General features: G+C 45.1%; 1 protein-coding gene across 1 annotated transcript in view; it reads left to right on the top strand.

The window, feature by feature from the left end:
• Positions 1–845: 845 nt before the first annotated feature.
• trpc5a (transient receptor potential cation channel, subfamily C, member 5a) overlaps positions 846–18,421 on the top strand; it is a gene marked incomplete at both ends in the record, with an annotated part of 112,325 nt that continues 94,749 nt past the window's right edge. Inside the window, 3 exons of the mRNA XM_079257986.1 lie at positions 846–878; positions 3,363–3,465; positions 5,475–5,725. Of these exons, the coding sequence (XP_079114112.1) occupies positions 846–878; positions 3,363–3,465; positions 5,475–5,725 (387 nt within the window). The remainder of the gene's footprint in view (positions 879–3,362; positions 3,466–5,474; positions 5,726–18,421) is intronic.

Raw genomic sequence — 18,421 nt, 5'->3', positions numbered from 1 at the left:
ATAAAGCAAAACTCATGTATGAACGCTTCTTTGTTGAGTCACTCATCTGTCAGAATGACTGTAAAGTTGTGCTCATATTTATTCATACGTTAAAGAAGGACAAAAACAGCTGCCTGTAAAATAAGCTGAAATTGACTAAAGTAATAATAAATAAAAATTTTATGAAAATCTTTAAATCATTTTCTAATTCTGGTTCAATAGAAATATGTTTTTTAAAAAGCAAACAAATAAGATAATTTATTACATATTCCATCTGTCATAAACTAATATTTATTTGAACAACCCTTTAATGTTTCCGCTACACTCAGGTGTTTTCTGTTCCTCTCAGTCAGACTTCTGCACCTGTTGACAGGTATTTTGTCACACTGTTCAACAGAAAAGTGCTCTAATTTGTCCAGGACCAGTTTGTTTGTTTTGTTTATCTTTCTTTAACTTGATTAAATGAAAAAACAGTGTCTTATATTACTAAATTATATTTTTTGTAAATTTTACAGTTATTGTTCCTTTTTTAAGTCTCCAGTTATTTGAGTGATTGTTGTAAATTCAGCCTTTTCTTTAATGAAAGGGGATGAAGACATATGAGCACAACTGTATTTATGAACTAATAATACACTGACATAAAATATCACACTTATTTTCCATAAGATATAAATGTGTATGACAGCAAATTGCTCCCCAAATATTACATTTCCCTGCGAGAGTCACGTAAGACAAAACAACAAAACAACTATTAAACTGTTGAGAAAAGAAGAAGTGACTGAACAATTCAGCTCGGCATTCCTTCCTGCATTTTCTTGTCTGCTATTAACCTTTTTTCCCTGTTTTTCCTCTTCCAGCCTGGCAGGATGAATCCCATGACGCAGCTGTATTACAAAAAGGTGAGTCATTGACACACAAGTTAGCTTTCATTTATTCATTTTCCAAAGCGCTTAATCCAATTCAGGGTCGCAGTACAAGTTAGCTACTGAGATTAATTCTCTGAGTGAGAAAGAATTAAACCCAAACCAGATATTAAGCTGTGACAACTTGTACTTAGCTGAACATTTACTGGCCATTAGAAGACTTAAACCAAGCTAATGTCCTAAGGCGCCCATCTGATTTGGATGTGCACACCTTCCAATAAAAACAGATGCTGTACAGAGAAATATCTTCTGTAATGCTACAGAAATATGCGACGTTCATGCTTCAGAGCAGGAAATGTTGTCTAACTGATGATTACTGTCCTTTATGCACTCGCCAAGGTCCAAAGAAGGTCAGAAAACTGGGTTGTTTATTGAAATTTCCATAGAAAAGCAGGAGAACTACATCAATACCAAAAGGTTGTGGGTTTGACTCTTCCAGTCAACGCTGGCACAAGTCACGTTAACAAAGAGTTTTCATTAGTTTCCCGAAAAGAAACAGCAGCGATCTACTAAGTTTCATGAACCTGTGAGACCAATAAATACTCCAGAAACACGTCAGGCCACCAGGAGAAAGGCTGGATGCCAGATGGCCTGTCTGTTCCTGTGTATGGGGGCTTACATGGGGCGGTTGTGACCCAAGTGACTCTGCTGATTTTCGTTCTGCACCAGTTCGCCTTCTGCTGTCTGGTACCAGAATTTCCATGATTGGAACGCAACGTGTGAGGTATTTTCTTCTCGAAGCAATAGGAAGGGCACGCTAACGTTTATAGTAAATAAATGAATGAATGAATCCAGTTAAAAATGAAAGAAAAACCATGACTACTTCCAGATGGGAGCTTTAGTTGGGCTGGTTTAACAAAATGACAACATGTAAAGCTTTTTTAGAGCATAGGTGTCAAACTTTGGCCCCCGCGCCCACTTTGCCACGCAGTGTAATTACATAACTACTACTACTAGAGCCGACCCGCCGGTATTATACATCACATGTACTGGCAATATTACAAACCCCAGTATGGTCCGGTGTTGGTTCGGTGTGTCAGTCAGAAACAGGAATCTCTCCTCGGTTGACTTTAATCATAACAACATCAAGCTCCTGCAGCAGAGATGGTGAAAAGAAGGGAGTGTCTGTAGAAAAAGTGCATGATGAAAGTTTGTAAGTTTTCATTGTGTGCCACGAGAAGAAAAAAAAAGCATTTTTAAATGAGAGCTGAAGCAGAAACACAACTTCTGTTTGTACACGAGGTTTTGTCACCAATCTGAGCTTCGTCGTCGTATCTGGAAGTTTTTTTCAATAAATATCAATGTTTCCCTGCGAGTTTGTCCAATTTAAAAGTTTGACCCACGCCACTTTTAGAGCCTTCATGGGCAGGTTAGCATAATCTGCAGCAACTTCTAATGATTCTATTGCTTCAAGTCAGCTTCATTGTGAGGCATTTTGCCTGAATTGTTCTACATGTTCTACAAGAAATACGATGCGGAAAATAAAAATACGATGCAGATAAACTCATCTGACCGGCTTTAGTTACGAACATGCACCAGTGACACATGGATACATTCCTGGAAGGGTCTGTTGCATAGAATTAAAGGCAGCTAATGGTTTGTTAGGCCTGTAAACCAGCGGAAGCTCAAAACAAATTTAAGCTTTGAGGAGGAAGCTGTGAGCACAACGAGCATTAAATATAGTTTCTAATATTTACGAGTATTTTATATTCAGACCTGTGACGTTGGTGATGCTTTGACTTGATCTCTGCTTCTGGTTTGAACTGAAGTGGCACGTTGGATTAAACTGGACGCTTCACGCTGTTGTTTAACAACCAGAAGACTCCGGTCCTCTTTGCATGATGACTGCGGGAAGGAAAAGAAGAATTTACCTGGTAGTGTGCAGCTTGAATCAGGGCTGTGACGATATGCTTTTGTCCCGATTCGATTCGATTCCGATTTTTTTGGGTGCCGATTCGTTTTAAATTGCGATTCTCACAGTTCTTCGATATTGCAAATTTTTGTAGATTAAAATTTAAAAAAAAAAAAAATGTAAGAAACTTTTTTCTTTTGCTCATCATTTTTCTTGATTTCAATTAGGAAAAACAACTCAGTAGCCAAACCATCATTCTGCTGCTATAACGCCCAAAATGACAAGTGAAAAGATCAATAAAAACAATAAAAATGACCAAAATTTTGTAATGGATTATATTCATTTGAAAAAGAAAATCGATTTTTTTTTTTTTTTTTTTTTTTGCACAAGTCACATCAACAAAGAGTTTTCATTAGTTTCATTAGTTTCCCGTGAAGAAAATCGATTTTTAACAAAAAATCGTTTTTTAACAAAAAAATCGTTTTTTAACAAAAAAATCAATTTTAAAATTGCGATGCAAAAAAAAAATTCTGATTTTCGATTTTTTTAATTCCATTTTCCCACTCCTAGCTTGAATCATGCACTGACTGTTTGTGTTTGTGGTTTAGGCGACGTATTCGCCGTACCGGGACCGCATCCCACTTCAGATCGTCAGGGCAGAGGTGGAGCTGTCAGCTGAGGAGCGAGCCTACCTCACCGCTGTGGAGAAAGGTAATCTCACACACACACACACACACACACACACACACACACACACACACACACACACACACACACACACACACACACACAAACCAAACTCAACCATCCATGCATTTTAACTCCAGGAGCCAATCGTCCCCCCACCACCACCACCATCACCCCTCCTTCTGCACACCCAGTCAGCTGTTAAATGATGCTGATAGCTGCACAGCTGGTCGGTCAGACTGTAGCCGCAGCCAGCTGCAGTTCACAGGTGTCTCAGCAACGTGCGCTTCAGCAGGCTGTCGACTCGTCCTAATGTCCTTCCACATGAAGTCCAGCTTCTCTCTGCACAGCAAACGATCCAGATGACATGATTTCCCCACGGCGAGCAGGTTTATAGCATATTTATCCAGTTAGAAGAGAATTATTAGAAAACAGCAGCAGTGGCTTTGTGTGTCATTTCATCAAAACATGGAAAAGGTGTTTGTTTGGAAATAGAGGACATTATTTGTCCATCAATAGATTACTAAAAGGGTCCCCAGGTCTGGTTCTGGAGGTCTACTGTACTGCAGCATCCCTTCTCTGATGCACCGGAACCACAGGAATGTCTCGATGCCGGGCCTCTGCAGAGCTGAACGACATGCAGATGAGCGACGTTAGATTCACGTCTGTTAGAGAACAGATGCATGATCTCCTTGACCGGACCTGGACAGCTCTGGATTACTCAGGAATCTGGATGAATCAGAGAATCACCAAAGCATTTTTCTTATATGCAGCACTTTACTGTAATGCAGGGATCCTTGATCCCGGTCCTCCAGGGCCAGCATCCTGCAGGTTTTAGCCCGCTGCAACACATCTGTTGCAGTGTGTGTTTAGCAGACATGTGCAGAGCTCTTCTGAGTCTGAGGTGTGTTCCAGCAGGAACATTTGATAAAAACCTGCAGGACACGACCTTCCTTGCTGCACGACTTTTAACTGGGACCAGAAAACATGATCACATCACCCCGATTTTAGCTTCTCTCCACCGGCTGCCTGTACGGTTTAGAATTGATTTTAGGATCTTATTGTTTGTTTATAAAGCTTTAAATGGGTCCCTCAGTACATTACCGAATGCCTTCAGATTTACACCCCAATGCTCACTTTGAGGTCTCAGGGCCAGTCCCAGCTTGTAGTGCCTGAGACGAGACTTAAGACTAGAGGGGACAGGACATTCTCCGTAGTCGGTCCTAGACTCTGGAATAGTCTGCCCCTCCATGTCTGAGCTGCTCCCACAGTGCTTTAAGTCTCGTCTAAAGGCCCACTTTTATTTTTTGGCTTTTAACACTGTGTGAGTTGTTGGGTCCTCTGTGTCTTTTACTTGTTTTATTTTTCCTTTTAATTATTTTATTGGGTATTTATTTATTTTTAGTTGTTTTACCTGATTTTATTATTTTAACAACATTATTATTTCACTTTATTTTTATTTTGTAATATTCGACTTTGTGCAGCACTTTGGCCACATTCTGTTTCTAACAATGTGCTTTATAAATAAAGATGATTGGATTGGATAACGGACGAGTTTCTGTCCAGTCCTGCTTGCAGCTGTGCTGCAGCAGCAACAGGAGATAAAATGCAACGGCAAACCCACAAGCACAAGAAAAAATATAGAAAAATTCAGAAAACAACAAGAACAAGCATTTTCTAACCTGCAGATTATCGTTGAATCAAAGAGCAGCAGGAAGTATCAGAGACAGGGAATTTTATTCTCACAAAGTACTGAATGTTAATTTAACACATTTACCATGCAGAGTACTATTTAGCATCTCTTTCAGGTTATTTTAATATTCATAAGTCTGATATGGTTTAGATGTTGAAATATAAGTAAGTATAAAAAAAAAATTAAAAATAATAATAAAAAAAATATATAAAATAAATTTTAAAAAAATTTTAAAAAAGAAAAGAATGAAATATAAGTAAGTTTTCTAGTATTTGAACCGGAGGACTTCCCTCCTTCATGCTTCCACCATCAACCCCTCCACCCTCTCTTCTCCCTCCAGGTGACTATGCAGGAGTCAAACACGCCCTCCAAGAGGCGGAGGTCTACTACAACATGGACGTGAACTGTCTGGACCCGTTGGGTCGCAGCGCGCTCCTCATCGCCATCGAGAACGAGAACCTGGAGATCATGGAGCTTCTGCTGGACCACGGCATCCACACGGGCGACGCCCTGCTGTACGCCATCAGGAAGGAGGTGGTGGGCGCCGTGGAGCTGCTGTTGTCACACAGAAGACCCAGCGGCGAGAAGCAGGTGCGTGCGAAACATGCAGAGAGCTTCCATGTTGAACGTCCGCATCCAGACGCAGACACGCGTTTGCTTTTACTCAGCCGTGAACGCTCCCATGTTTGGTTTTTTCTTTCATCCTGCATCCATTCATTGTGACGCTCCGCGCCACGTTCTGCTGAGAGGATGGAATTTAACACTTCGTTTAACAGACAAAGTGTGAAATAGGATTTGGAGACAGACGTTAGTCTGCCTGCTGCATGTCTTCCTGCGCTGCGTTTGTGAGAGGAGAAGCATAAAACAACTCGCCGGGCTCTTGTGTAGAAGTGTAGGTGTTAAAGAGTGTCAAGAAGAAGACATGCGGAGACAGGACGTGACAGAGTGAGAGACTCGGAGTCAGAAAAGGTAGAAGTTAACTAGTGGACGGCGGTGAAAGAGAAAAGACATGAGGAGGATGTTTTTCTTTTGAAGAGAGATGGAGAGTTCTTCTGCCTTCATTTTATTTTGGACGGTTTCAGACTGTGTGGTTTCATGTCACCATGGCAACCAACCGTTGGCCAATGCAGAGGTTTGTGGGCAGATTTTGGTTGCCTCTCAGATTTATAGGAACATTTGTGCTTGAAGTGCTTCTGTAAATGTTTCTCCAATTTATCCTTTAATTCCTGAACGTTCATCAGAGTTTCTCTCCTTTTGCTGAAGGACTTTACACACCGGGACACGTTGAAACAACACAAAACTACAAATATGTCTGAAGTGTAACATCAACGGTTTTCTCTACGCACACAAAGTGCGATGCAAAATTGTGAATACATGATGAAGATTTTAAAACAAACTCGGAGGCGGCAAAAACAAACAGATTCCACATCAGGCGACAAGAATATTGAGCTGAGATAAAAGGAGCTCACTGGGTTTTCCATGCCAGAAACGAGGAGAAAAGGGTCTAATTGTTTAGTCCATGAACTGAATCTGAACCTCGGCGGCTTCAGGACGGGTTTTGGGACAATCTGAGGATCTGCTTCAGCCGGCTGCTCCTGGTTTGAAGAGGCAGAGAAATAAGACAATAAGATGCTCGACCATGGTTGTGCAAAGTTTGACTGAAGCAGCAGCGACAAAGTAACACTGGCTCTGGTGTCGCTGTTGACACGCCCTTCCCTGATTGGATGTTTGTGTATCCGTCTACTTCAGTTTGAAAAAATAAAACTTAAATTGCTGGATGGAAGTTTGTCATTGACTTGACATTGATTTGATAAAAACGTTGCAGTCCAGACTGACCAGACTGTTCACAGTGGAGCCAGATGGCTGTCACCTTAGATCAGAAAGGAAACAGCCACGTAAAAAAGTTTGATTGTGCACATATTGGTTCATTTACTCTTTCTTTAAATAAAAAATTCAAAAGATTAAAAAAATGAAAAATACTACAGTTTGTTAGAGTACTATCAACAGTATTGGCTCATCCAGTATCATGAAGCCGAGCGATGCAAACCAGATTACCAGAGAATAACATCGCCTATAGAAGCAAAACGATCATGATCACACAGGTTGACACACTGATGGAAAACAGTCGGCATGGACACGGACAAATGTGAAGAACAGATGGAGATTACGTGAAGAAACAGCAGCAACCACACACACACACACAATTCCGAACATCCAAGGCAGGTTTTTCCTCTCCACTGTCGCCCCGTGCAGCCCAGGATGCGGGGATTGGATCAAAGTCACGATTCGATGGAATCTGTTGGTTTTCCTTATTGAGGCTATTAATGAGTTGGTTCTAACTGATGTGTGTGAAGCGCCCTGGGAGGACATTGTTGTGAAGAGGCGCTTTACAAATAAAGCTTAATTGAACTGAATTAAACAACCACAGTTCATTAAAGGGGACATTGAATGCACTTTATACACAGTCTGAAACACTTCTCTGGTACATCAATGAAACTTTGGTTTGGTAAACGCCGTCTATAGTTGGAGTGCTGCTGGTTCTCTCTCTCATCCCCATCGCAGCACTGCTCAGGCAACGCATCGTTCCAGGCAGCTCCTTTTTCCTCTGATTCTGGCAGTTTAAGTTCAAAAGCCTCCTCCATCCAGCTGGACACAGCTCCTGAAGACGGGCTGAAGACGGGCGGAAGACGGGCGGAAGACGGGCGGAAGACGTGCTGGAGATGGGCGGAAGACGGGCGGAAGACGTGCTGGAGATGGGTGGAAGACGGGCGGAAGACGGGCTGAAGACGGGCGGAAGACGTGCTGGAGACGTGCTGGAGACGGGCGGAAGACGGGCGGAAGACGGGCGGAAGACGAGCGGAAGACGGGCAGAAGACGGGCAGAAGACGGGCAGAAGACGGGCGGAAGACGGGCGGAAGACGGGCGGAAGACGTGCTGAAGACGGGCGGAAGACGGGCGGAAGACGTGCTGGAGACGGGTGGAAGATGGGCTGGAGACGGGTGGAAGATGGGCGGAAGACGGGCTGAAGACGGGCGGAAGACGTGCTGGAGACGGGTGGAAGATGGGCGGAAGACGGGCGGAAGACGGGCGGAAGACGGGCGGAAGACGGGCTGAAGACGGGCGGAAGACGGGCGGAAGACGGGCTGGAGACGGGCGGAAGACGGGCTGGAGACGGGCTGGAGACGGGTGGAAGACGGGCGGATGACGGGCGGAAGACGGGCGGAAGACGGGCGGAAGACGGGCGGAAGACGGGCGGAAGACGGGCGGATGACGGGCGGAAGACGGGCGGAAGACGGGCGGAAGACGGGCGGAAGACGGGCGGAAGACGGGCGGAAGACGGGCTGGAGACGGGCGGAAGACGGGCTGGAGACGGGCGGAAGACGGGCGGGGCGAGCAAACCACACTGAGACATGGGCGGTGTTGAAGACCAGCAGGGGGAGGAACTTAATATTTTATGACATCATAAAAATGGAGATTTTAAAACAAGCTTTTTAGACTTTTAACGTCAAAGTCCGTAAAAAACGAATCAGTCCTGGAGAGTTTTTTATAGGATTTTTTTGTCTGTTTGTGACTTAAAACGCCAGAGGAGACAATTCTAATCATGCAAAGTGATTTTTGCATATAATATCCCATTTAAAGTAATACGTTCAGATTTATGAAATTCTATCTGATGAATTCTCCTGTTTTATGGAGAAAAAACCTGGTAGCTTGGTCTAAATTTGTTGTAATGTTCCTCAGAAGGAAGCAGCAGGTAATATGTGGTTTTTTCTTGCTTTACTTCAGATTTGAATTCTGATATCAAAGTTTTGCACTGAAAAGAAACTGAGAAGCTTTAATGAATAAAGATCACCACATAATTGATTCTAGTTTCAGCTGTTAAATGTAAATGTTTTACAAGCTCTTTCACCTCCTCCCTGCAGTGGTGGTCCAGAGGTTTCATCATCTGCTTGAGGCAACATTATAATTATGGATATTAAAATGGAAAGTTGACAGAGATGCAGACAAACAGCATTCATGGCAACGTCGGGACATTTCTGTCTGTGAGCTGCAGGGTTTCGTTGTCGAACAGATACACTGGAAGGTGTATCAGAAGGGCTGTGCTTATTGTCAGCTTCAGTTTTTATTTTCTCTCATCACATGTAGCAGAGTTTACCGACATTAGCAGTGGAGATACTAGCCGATCCTGCCAAATATAACGAGACAAGTATTTTTGTCTGAACACCATTCAGTACCACAGAAACATTTTCATATTTCTAGTTTTTTCTCGTCCGGTTCGTCCACAAACAGAAACAGGAAGTTGTTAGGAGGAGTTTGCTGCCTGAAAGGAAACACAAAGAGCAGCAACAAACAAATATTTTTATAAATTTGCAAAAAAAAAAAAAAAAAGCTACAAATGCCACTGTAATAACAGCGTTTTAGAATTTATTGTTGTGGGTGGCCAGCTGCTGTCCACTGTGGAAAACATTAACTGGAAGTCTGATTCTTTTAAATATAAAATCTAGACCACTGGCGGTGGATCGGTACTCTATCAACAGAAAGCTGCAGCCCCGAGGAAGGCACTAATGTTCCCTGCAGCCCCAACATCCCTAACGTCCAGCACAGTTATTACCTGCTCCAATGAGGTTATGTCTGTCTGCTTGTTAGCACCTTAACACAAAAAACTGCTGGATGGATTTTTAGGAATTTACTTTTCTGTGAATGGATCTTGGTCTGACTTAGATTCCATTAAAATTTGGGAGTGATCTGGAGGGAATTTTGCACACAGGAAAAGATTCTTCACAGCATGGGTGCAAACGTTCTGTCTGGCTGTAGTCTTGTAGTTGCATTTGTATTATGCATCAGGTAATATAATATTCTGTAAGATTCAGATTTTAAAACTATTCAAAAGGCAGCCAGAGATGCTTTTTCAAACCAAAAATCAGTCAGCTCCCAAAGTGAGGAAAAGTCTGAAAATACGGCCAAAATCAGAGGTGTGTATAAGCCAGGTGTCAAAAAGGAAAAGTCCTGCCATGTGTTTGGATCTACCTGAGCACTTAGAACAGGTGTTTCCACTAACAGGCTAGTTAAATTCAGCTGGTTAGTGACTGGTTGGAACAGCTGTCGGACAGGACTTCTACACCTCTGGCCAAAAGTGCTGTTAAAATTTAAAGAAATTTGCCACTTTACCTGCATAAGAAATTCTCAAACACATCTGACATCATGTGTTCTGGGTTCATCTGAGTTTAGTTTTCTACTCTCAATGTTCACCACGGCTTGAGTAGGCCAACAGCACACCCTTTACACAGTTCCACAGATCCAAGTGTGCAAAGGCTCATGGGAAATCCATATTCAGCAGGAATTGAATGTTTTATGGTTGCTACTCTCTAAACTGCAGTTATGTGTCTTACTATCTGTGCTACATTTTCATTTAGATGGGGTTTTTATTAATGTTAAGTTGTTTAAATGTTAAAGTTGGCATCATGAGTGGGGTGGACAGGACAGGAAGTCACTTCCATGTGTTTCAGCATAGAGTAGTAAATGACATCAGCATGCCCTGTCATGTTTACATGGCCAGAGCAGAAGATTCACTGGAAGTGAAAATGATGCTGGATCAGAGCTTACTTATTGATTTTGGCTAAATGACATCACTAGTTACTAAATCAAGTAAATATTTTCATGTTGTTCAAACTGTCTCTGAAGTACAGGAAGGACAGCAATGTCTTCACAGCTGCAAAACTTGCAGAAGATGCAGCGTGGAAAAGCAGTAATTCACTGTCTGCTAATGGGAAGGCTGCTCTTTGCTCTAAGTGCCTTTCAGCATGGAGAAATGAAGTGAAAACAGTGACGCTGACCATCTGGATAAAATAAATTCTTAGCCAGGAGCTGTAGAAATAGATGAGCAGAGAAAAATGTAGGAAGAAAAAATCTGAAATTCTCTGTTTCCAAATAAATTTAAATGGATTTAATAGTTATAGAGCGGCAAGGTGTAACTCAAGTGCAATTCATTCATTTACATTGTACAAACTTGCACTAACTGCTAAACAGAGAAGTATTTTATATAAACTGAGTGAAGATACAGACACCAGACAGTCTCCATGGCAACACATCTATTTATTTATACAGCACTTTTCAAGCAAAGTGCAGCTAACTGTGCTCTGAATTCCAGCTATCATGTGAGGTTTTATTTTCATTTTTATTGGTCATTTCATTAAAAATATTCCAAATCATCAGGAAAAAAAAACAAAACAAAATAAAACGTGATGAGATGAATCTTTTGCATTTTCAAGACAGCGTGTTAAATCTGATAAGCTTATCAGTCTTTTCAGAACCAGCTTGTCTTAGCAGACAGGTAGCCAGGTCGTCTCCCTGAGCGCAGCTGTTGAACTTCATCTGATTCAGCCTGACTTCCCCTCAGTGCTTTTTTATCTCTCCCTCTTCATCGTCCTCCTCCTCCTCCTCCTCCTTCACTCTTCATTATACCACCTCTGTAGAAATGGAAGGAGGGGGGCAGCAGCCTGAAGACAAAGGAAGAATCAAAGCTGGAGAAAGCAGAGACTGAGATGATGTGACAGAAAGAAGATAAAACAGGAAGATGATGAGGAGGGAGGAAAGGAGGCAGAAATGACGGACAGGAGGAGTGATGAGGGGAGGAGAGGACACAGATATGCAGATAGGCAAAGGCTCCTTCTCACTTTCCTTTGATGTCTGAAATGTGAAGAAAAAGATCATGTGTAGTTGTATTTGTGTCTTTTAAATCTGTGCTAGAGGTTTGCTCTTACACTTCATGCATGTGTGTGTGGTCTGTGTGTGTATGGCTGCAAATCAGTCTTTGTTCACAGTTATATTTATTTCATTATGTATTCTTTGGGTTTATGCCAACAACAAAACATATTAAAACAAGGGAAAAAATTGTCCGGGTTGTCTTGAAATTAGGTCTGGAAAAATAAAATTTGCTGCACAGACTCCTCGTTGCTTTGTTCTCAGTTGTTGAAATGACTTTCAGAGCTGCATTTGCAGCAGTTCATATGGAAAGCAAACCTTGCAAACATGGCTCAGAATCTGGAAAACTTTCAGTAGCCTCCAGCGAGACCAGCACACTGTTCAAAGTGTGTCCTCCAGCGACTGCTATGGTAACAAGGTGACGTTGCTTTAAAGGGGACAGTTGTAAAAGGCTTCAGATCAAAGCGAATACTGAATTTAGTCCAAAAACTCAACATCTGGCCAAGTTGTGAGACCATGTATGAGCATGACATAGATACTGTAGAATATGGTTTACAGTGTCAAAACGCTTTGGGTGTTTGGCTGATTTATAGATCTGAAATATTATAAATGAAACTTTATTAGGTAACATGTTCAATCGCTTTGTAACAAAAACATCATCATCCAATCAGCTGGCAGTGGCCCAACGAATGTAGCCATGTTGACATGGTAAAGCTGACTACCTGAAGTTAAAATTGAGCATGAGAATGCGAGGGAAAGGGGATGTTGAGGTCAGAGGAGAATGGACAGACTGGTCAGAGATGATAGAGATCCATCAGGGAGTCAAATAAGCACTGGTTCAAACCAAGTAAAGCAGAGTAGCATCAGTGAACACACAACATGTCCAAGCTTGAAGCAGATGGCCTACTGCAGCAGAAGACCACATGGAGTGCCACTCCTGTCAGCTGAGAACAGGAAACTGAGGCTACCGTTCACAGACACACACACCAGAACTGGACAATAGAAGATGGAAAATGCTGCTGGTCTGATGAGACTCAATTTCAGCTCATCATATAGATGGTAGGATCAGGTGTTATGTTAAAAGCATGGATCCATCCTACCTTGTATTAAAGGTTCAGGCTGGTGGTGGTGGATGGTTTGTGCCACAGATCCCTTCATGCCTCCTGATCATGGTTTAATGACCACTGCATGCCTTAGTATCACTGCTGACCATGTCCACCCCTCTACGAGTACAGTGTCGCATCGTCTGATGGAGACTTCCAGCAGGTTGATGCACCATGTCACAAAGCTCACATCATCTCCATTGTCTCATGATGATGAGATCACTGCCCACCAATGGCATCCACAGTCACCAGATCTCGATTCAATAGAGAAGCTATTCTCATCACGGATGTGGTGGAACGGGAGATTCTCATGGTGGGTGTGGTGGAACGAGAGATTCTCATGGTGGAAGTGGTGGAACGAGAGATTCTCATGATGATGTGGTGGAACGGGACATTCTCATGGTGGGTGTGGTGGAACGGGAGATTCTCATGATGATGTGGTGGAACGGGAGATTCTCATGGTGGGTGTGGTGGAACGGGAGATTCTCATGATGATGTGGTGGAACGGGAGATTCTCATGATGATGTGGTGGAACGCTGAGATTCTCATGATGATGTGGTGGAACGGGAGATTCTCATGGTGGATGTGGTGGAACGGGAGATTCTCATGGCGGATGTGGTGGAACGGGAGATTCTCATGGTGGGTGTGGTGGAACGGGAGATTCTCATGGTGGATGTGGTGGAACAGGAGATTCTCATGATGATGTGGTGGAACGGGAGATTCTCATGATGATGTGGTGGAACGGGAGATTCTCATGGTGGGTGTGGTGGAACGGGAGATTCTCCTGATGATGTGGTGGAACGGGAGATTCTCATGGTGGATGTGGTGGAACGGGAGATTCTCATGATGATGTGGTGGAACGGGAGATTCTCATGGCAGATGTGGTGGAACGGGAGATTCTCATGGTGGGTGTGGTGGAACGGGAGATTCTCCTGATGATGTGGTGGAACGGGAGATTCTCATGGTGGATGTGGTGGAACGGGAGATTCTCATGATGATGTGGTGGAACGCTGAGATTCTCATGATGATGTGGTGGAACGGGAGATTCTCATGGTGGGTGTGGTGGAACGGGAGATTCTCATGATGATGTGGTGGAACGGGAGATTCTCATGATGATGTGGTGGAACGCTGAGATTCTCATGATGATGTGGTGGAACGGGAGATTCTCATGGTGGGTGTGGTGGAACGGGAGATTCTCATGGTGGGTGTGGTGGAACAGGAGATTCTCATGGTGGGTGTGGTGGAACGGGAGATTCTCATGGTGGATGTGGTGGAACAGGAGATTCTCATGATGATGTGGTGGAACGGGAGATTCTCATGGTGGGTGTGGTGGAACGGGAGATTCTCATGATGATGTGGTGGAACGGGAGATTCTCATGGTGGATGTGGTGGAACGCTGAGATTCTCATGATGATGTGGTGGAACGGGAGATTCTCATGGTGGGTGTGGTGGAACGGGAGATTCTCATGGTGGGTGTGGTGGAACGGGAGATTCTCATGGTGGGTGTGGTGGAACGGGAGATTCTCATGGTGGGTGTGGTGGAACGGGAGATTCTCATGGTGGGTGTGGTGGAACGGGAGATTCTCATGATGATGTGGTGGAACGCTGAGATTCTCATGATGATGTGGTGGAACGGGAGATTCTCATGGTGGGTGTGGTGGAACGGGAGATTCTCATGGTGGGTGTGGTGGAACGGGAGATTCTCATGATGATGTGGTGGAACGGGAGATTCTCATGATGATGTGGTGGAACGGGAGATTCTCATGATGATGTGGTGGAACGGGAGAGTCTCATGATGATGTGGTGGAACGGGAGATTCTCATGGCGGATGTGGTGGAACGGGAGATTCTCATGGTGATGTGGTGGAACGGGAGATTCTCATGATGATGTGGTGGAACGGGAGATTCTCATGGTGGGTGTGGTGGAACGGGAGATTCTCATGGTGGGTGTGGTGGAACGGGAGATTCTCATGATGATGTGGTGGAACGGGAGATTCTCATGATGATGTGGTGGAACGGGAGATTCTCATGATGATGTGGTGGAACGGGAGATTCTCATGGCGGATGTGGTGGAACGGGAGATTCTCATGGTGATGTGGTGGAACGGGAGATTCTCATGATGATGTGGTGGAACGGGAGATTCTCATGGTGGGTGTGGTGGAACGGGAGATTCTCATGATGATGTGGTGGAACGAGAGATTCTCATGGTGGATGTGGTGGAACGGGAGATTCTCATGATGATGTGGTGGAACGGGAGATTCTCATGGTGGGTGTGGTGGAACGGGAGATTCTCATGGTGGATGTGGTGGAACGGGAGATTCTCATGATGATGTGGTGGAACGGGAGATTCTCATGATGATGTGGTGGAACGGGAGATTCTCATGGTGGATGTGGTGGAACGGGAGATTCTCATGGTGGGTGTGGTGGAACGGGAGATTCTCATGGTGGATGTGGTGGAACAGGAGATTCTCATGATGATGTGGTGGAACGGGAGATTCTCATGGTGGGTGTGGTGGAACGGGAGATTCTCATGATGATGTGGTGGAACGGGAGATTCTCATGGTGGATGTGGTGGAACGCTGAGATTCTCATGATGATGTGGTGGAACGGGAGATTCTCATGGTGGGTGTGGTGGAACGGGAGATTCTCATGGTGGGTGTGGTGGAACGGGAGATTCTCATGGTGGGTGTGGTGGAACGGGAGATTCTCATGGTGGGTGTGGTGGAACGGGAGATTCTCATGATGATGTGGTGGAACGGGAGATTCTCATGATGATGTGGTGGAACGCTGAGATTCTCATGATGATGTGGTGGAACGGGAGATTCTCATGGTGGGTGTGGTGGAACGGGAGATTCTCATGGTGGGTGTGGTGGAACGGGAGATTCTCATGATGATGTGGTGGAACGGGAGATTCTCATGATGATGTGGTGGAACGGGAGATTCTCATGATGATGTGGTGGAACGGGAGAGTCTCATGATGATGTGGTGGAACGGGAGATTCTCATGGCGGATGTGGTGGAACGGGAGATTCTCATGGTGATGTGGTGGAACGGGAGATTCTCATGATGATGTGGTGGAACGGGAGATTCTCATGGTGGGTGTGGTGGAACGGGAGATTCTCATGGTGGGTGTGGTGGAACGGGAGATTCTCATGATGATGTGGTGGAACGGGAGATTCTCATGATGATGTGGTGGAACGGGAGATTCTCATGATGATGTGGTGGAACGGGAGATTCTCATGGCGGATGTGGTGGAACGGGAGATTCTCATGGTGATGTGGTGGAACGGGAGATTCTCATGATGATGTGGTGGAACGGGAGATTCTCATGGTGGGTGTGGTGGAACGGGAGATTCTCATGATGATGTGGTGGAACGAGAGATTCTCATGGTGGATGTGGTGGAACGGGAGATTCTCATGATGATGTGGTGGAACGGGAGATTCTCATGGTGGGTGTGGTGGAACGGGAGATTCTCATGGTGGATGTGGTGGAACGGGAGATTCTCATGATGATGTGGTGGAACGGGAGATTCTCATGATGATGTGGTGGAACGGGAGATTCTCATGGTGGATGTGGTGGAACGGGAGATTCTCATGGTGATGTGGTGGAACGAGAGATTCTCATGGTGGAAGTGGTGGAACGGGAGATTCTCATGGTGGGTGTGGTGGAACGGGAGATTCTCATGATGATGTGGTGGAACGGGAGATTCTCATGATGATGTGGTGGAACGGGAGATTCTCATGGTGGATGTGGTGGAACGGGAGATTCTCATGGTGGGTGTGGTGGAACGAGAGATTCTCATGGTGGAAGTGGTGGAACGGGAGATTCTCATGGTGGGTGTGGTGGAACGGGAGATTCTCATGATGATGTGGTGGAACGGGAGATTCTCATGGTGATGTGGTGGAACGGGAGATTCTCATGGTGGGTGTGGTGGAACGGGAGATTCTCATGATGATGTGGTGGAACGGGAGATTCTCATGGCGGATGTGGTGGAACGGGAGATTCTCATGGTGATGTGGTGGAACGGGAGATTATCATGGTGGGTGTGGTGGAACGGGAGATTCTCATGGTGATGTGGTGGAACGGGAGATTCTCATGGTGATGTGGTGGAACAGGAGATTCTCATGGTGGGTGTGGTGGAACGGGAGATTCTCATGATGATGTGGTGGAACGGGAGATTCTCATGATGATGTGGTGGAACGGGAGATTCTCATGGTGGGTGTGGTGGAACGGGAGATTCTCATGGTGGGTGTGGTGGAACGGGAGATTCTCATGATGATGTGGTGGAACGGGAGATTCTCATGATGATGTGGTGGAACGGGAGATTCTCATGATGATGTGGTGGAACGGGAGATTCTCATGGCGGATGTGGTGGAACGGGAGATTCTCATGGTGATGTGGTGGAACGGGAGATTCTCATGATGATGTGGTGGAACGGGAGATTCTCATGGTGGGTGTGGTGGAACGGGAGATTCTCATGATGATGTGGTGGAACGAGAGATTCTCATGGTGGATGTGGTGGAACGGGAGATTCTCATGATGATGTGGTGGAACGGGAGATTCTCATGGTGGGTGTGGTGGAACGGGAGATTCTCATGGTGGATGTGGTGGAACGGGAGATTCTCATGATGATGTGGTGGAACGGGAGATTCTCATGATGATGTGGTGGAACGGGAGATTCTCATGGTGGATGTGGTGGAACGGGAGATTCTCATGGTGATGTGGTGGAACGAGAGATTCTCATGGTGGAAGTGGTGGAACGGGAGATTCTCATGGTGGGTGTGGTGGAACGGGAGATTCTCATGATGATGTGGTGGAACGGGAGATTCTCATGATGATGTGGTGGAACGGGAGATTCTCATGGTGGATGTGGTGGAACGGGAGATTCTCATGGTGGGTGTGGTGGAACGAGAGATTCTCATGGTGGAAGTGGTGGAACGGGAGATTCTCATGGTGGGTGTGGTGGAACGGGAGATTCTCATGATGATGTGGTGGAACGGGAGATTCTCATGGTGATGTGGTGGAACGGGAGATTCTCATGGTGGGTGTGGTGGAACGGGAGATTCTCATGATGATGTGGTGGAACGGGAGATTCTCATGGCGGATGTGGTGGAACGGGAGATTCTCATGGTGATGTGGTGGAACGGGAGATTATCATGGTGGGTGTGGTGGAACGGGAGATTCTCATGGTGATGTGGTGGAACGGGAGATTCTCATGGTGATGTGGTGGAACAGGAGATTCTCATGGTGGGTGTGGTGGAACGGGAGATTCTCATGATGATGTGGTGGAACGGGAGATTCTCATGGTGATGTGGTGGAACGGGAGATTCTCATGGCGGATGTGGTGGAACGGGAGATTCTCATGGCGGATGTGGTGGAACGGGAGATTCTCATGGCGGATGTGGTGGAACGGGAGATTCTCATGGCGGATGTGGTGGAACGGGAGATTCTCATGGTGATGTGGTGGAACGGGAGATTCTCATGATG

Source organism: Telmatherina bonti (assembly GCF_933228915.1).
Source record: "Telmatherina bonti genome assembly, chromosome: 18".
Lineage (NCBI taxonomy): Eukaryota > Metazoa > Chordata > Actinopteri > Atheriniformes > Telmatherinidae > Telmatherina > Telmatherina bonti.
This window is presented reverse-complemented; position numbering and strand designations above follow the sequence as displayed.